This window comes from Elephantulus edwardii, unplaced genomic scaffold (assembly GCF_000299155.1).
Source record: "Elephantulus edwardii isolate Elephantulus edwardi_28Jun2011 unplaced genomic scaffold, EleEdw1.0 scaffold00044, whole genome shotgun sequence".
In the NCBI taxonomy this organism is placed as follows: Eukaryota; Metazoa; Chordata; class Mammalia; order Macroscelidea; family Macroscelididae; genus Elephantulus; species Elephantulus edwardii.
In genome coordinates, this window is record NW_006399794.1 from 10,229,398 (window position 1) to 10,231,815 (window position 2,418).

At 39.2% G+C, this 2,418-nt stretch overlaps 1 protein-coding gene across 1 annotated transcript; it reads right to left on the reverse strand.

Moving 5' to 3' along the window:
* Positions 1-376: 376 nt before the first annotated feature.
* On the reverse strand, positions 377-1,318 carry LOC102869710 (olfactory receptor 52H1-like). The gene has a single exon (XM_006885649.1). The coding sequence runs from the start codon at positions 1,316-1,318 to the stop codon at positions 377-379; it is 942 nt and encodes a 313-aa protein (XP_006885711.1).
* Positions 1,319-2,418: the final 1,100 nt, after the last annotated feature.

A 2,418-nucleotide genomic window follows, 5' to 3' on the forward strand; every position in this document is an offset into this window, starting at 1 on the left:
TAGGAATAATGACATGGAGAAAAGAGTTTCCGATATAGTTTTAATATACATTAAACATTTCTTGGGAATACATGGTGTTCTCGGTACTTTTATAGGAAAAAAAAATATATGAATACGTATAGGATTAAGTTTCTGCCTTCAAGAAGTTCACAGTATAGGTGTGGAAAAGAAAAACATAAAATTAACAGTTTTTAATAGTTACATTAAGTGCAGAAGATATTTATTTTAGTATGTCATACCCCTCCTGCGTTCTTTGTATACAAGTAGGAGATTTCAAGTTAATAAGAATTAAAGTTTTCTTTTATAGCATCTCACAGAATATAAAATTTCACCAAGTCTGTTTTAACTAAAATTCTTCTTTGGTGGTCCTTCTCACTCATTTCTTCTTCTTCAAAGAGAAAAGGAGAATAAATTTTTCCTGAATTTGCTTGGTCTTTACTCCATAAACAATAGGATTTAGTGCAGGAGGGATGGCCACATATAGGTTGGCGAATAAGATGAGCACATGTCTAGGGACACTGTGTCCAAAGCGATGGGCAAGAATGGAGAAGAAAGCAGGTGTGTAAAACATAAGGATGACACAGACATGGGATCCACAGGTGCTAAGGGCCTTTTGGCGGGCACCCTGGGATGAGAGCTGAAAGACAGCACGGAGGATGAAGGCATAGGAAACTGTAATAAAGATCACATCTGAGATGACAGTCATGAGTGGTACAGCAAATCCATACCAGATGTTGATGGAAATGTCAGCAGAGGAAAGCCTAGCGACTCCTATATGCTCACAGTATGTGTGTGGGATGACCCTTGTTTTGCAGAAAGGCAAGCGTTTCAGCAGAAAAACATCCGGAAGTATGACAGAGAAGCTCCTAACAATAATGCTCACCACAAGCTTGATGATCACCTTTGGAGTCAGGATGGTGTTATACCTCAAAGGGAAGCAGATGGCCACATAACGATCAAATGCCATCGCCAGCAGGATGGCAGAGTCCACTACAAAGCTGAAGTGGAGGAAGAACATCTGAGTGAGACAGCCGGAGAAAGTTATTTCCTGAGAACCAAGCCACAGGTTACTGAGGAGCTTGGGCACTGTGGCAGTAGACAAGACGAGGTCTGTGGTGGCCAGCATAGAGAGGAAAAAAAACATGGGCTCGTGGAGGCTATGCTCAACTGCAATGAGGTAGAGGAGTATGCAGTTGCCAACAATAGCCACAACATAGATGATGCAGAAAGGAATTCCAATCCAGATGTGGATCTTCTCCAGTCCTGGTATTCCAACAAGGGTAAAGGAAGAAGGGTTGTAACAGCTTAAGTTATACATAGCCTCTTCAATCTGAGATCCACTGGGTCTTGAACCCTGTGGACAAATCAACTGTCAATATGGGTTATGAAAACTAACAATCCTACTCTGGTGCTGAAGCTGGGAATTATAACTGTCATGTTCAGAGCTCGTAAATTAAAACACCCTGTCCCCAGATGAGCTGGCACCTATAAAACTAGCTACTTTGTGGACCCTCTCATTCTATGGACCTCATTCATTTCGTGTTTACTAACAAATCAAATGAAAATATTAATTTTGTAGGTTAAAATACCTGAAGATGGACAATTTCATATGGTTAAATCTAAGTAACTGTAGTTCTTTCTCAATGAGTATTATTTAGAATAGGCTCTAGTTCAAAAGAAAAACATGAGAAAGTTAAAAGGGAGAAGGAAAGAGGAAAAGGAAAAATGATAGGAAATGATAAAAATATTTAAAATATCTAATGAGATATAGATATAGATGATATAGATATAGATATAGATATAGATATATATCTCAGATAATGAGTTTGATACGATAAACCAAAGACTGAGTAAAGATGAAGAAAAAGTAAAAAGTGCCTCCTCAAATAAAAAATATTCTTGAGGAGGAATGATGTCAGTTTGAGGGCTAAGGTGTATTTCATTTAGGCTATGGTCTTTCAGATCACTTGCTAGAATTCTGAGAGCTGGACAGTGAGTAAGAATGACAGAAGAACTGATATGTTTGAGTGGTGGTGTTGGAAAAGAGCACTGAACCTCCCATGGACCATCAAAAGGGAAAAAAAAATTGCCTTAGAGAGGGTGCAGCCAGAGTGTTTCTTGCAGGAAAAGATGATGGTTTCACTTCACATACATATGGCATGTTACTGGGAGAGGGTATTCCTTGGAGAGGGATAGTTCAGAAAGACAGAGGGTTGGTAAAGAAGAGAAAGACCCTCAAGGATTGACACAGTGATGGCAACAATGGGTTCTAGCGTGTCAGGAAGTGTGAGGATGGCACAGGATAGGACAGAGATCAGATCTGTTGTTCATGAGGTCACTATGGTTGTACTTGACTTGATGACACCTAACAATAACAACAACTTTAAAAAATGATCTAGAATCAGACTGACAACAGTA

Bases quoted from the DNA above. Each gene is read 5' to 3' on its own strand.
- LOC102869710 (XM_006885649.1), bottom strand. From the start codon at position 1,318: ATGTATAACTTAAGCTGTTACAACCCTTCTTCCTTTACCCTTGTTGGA.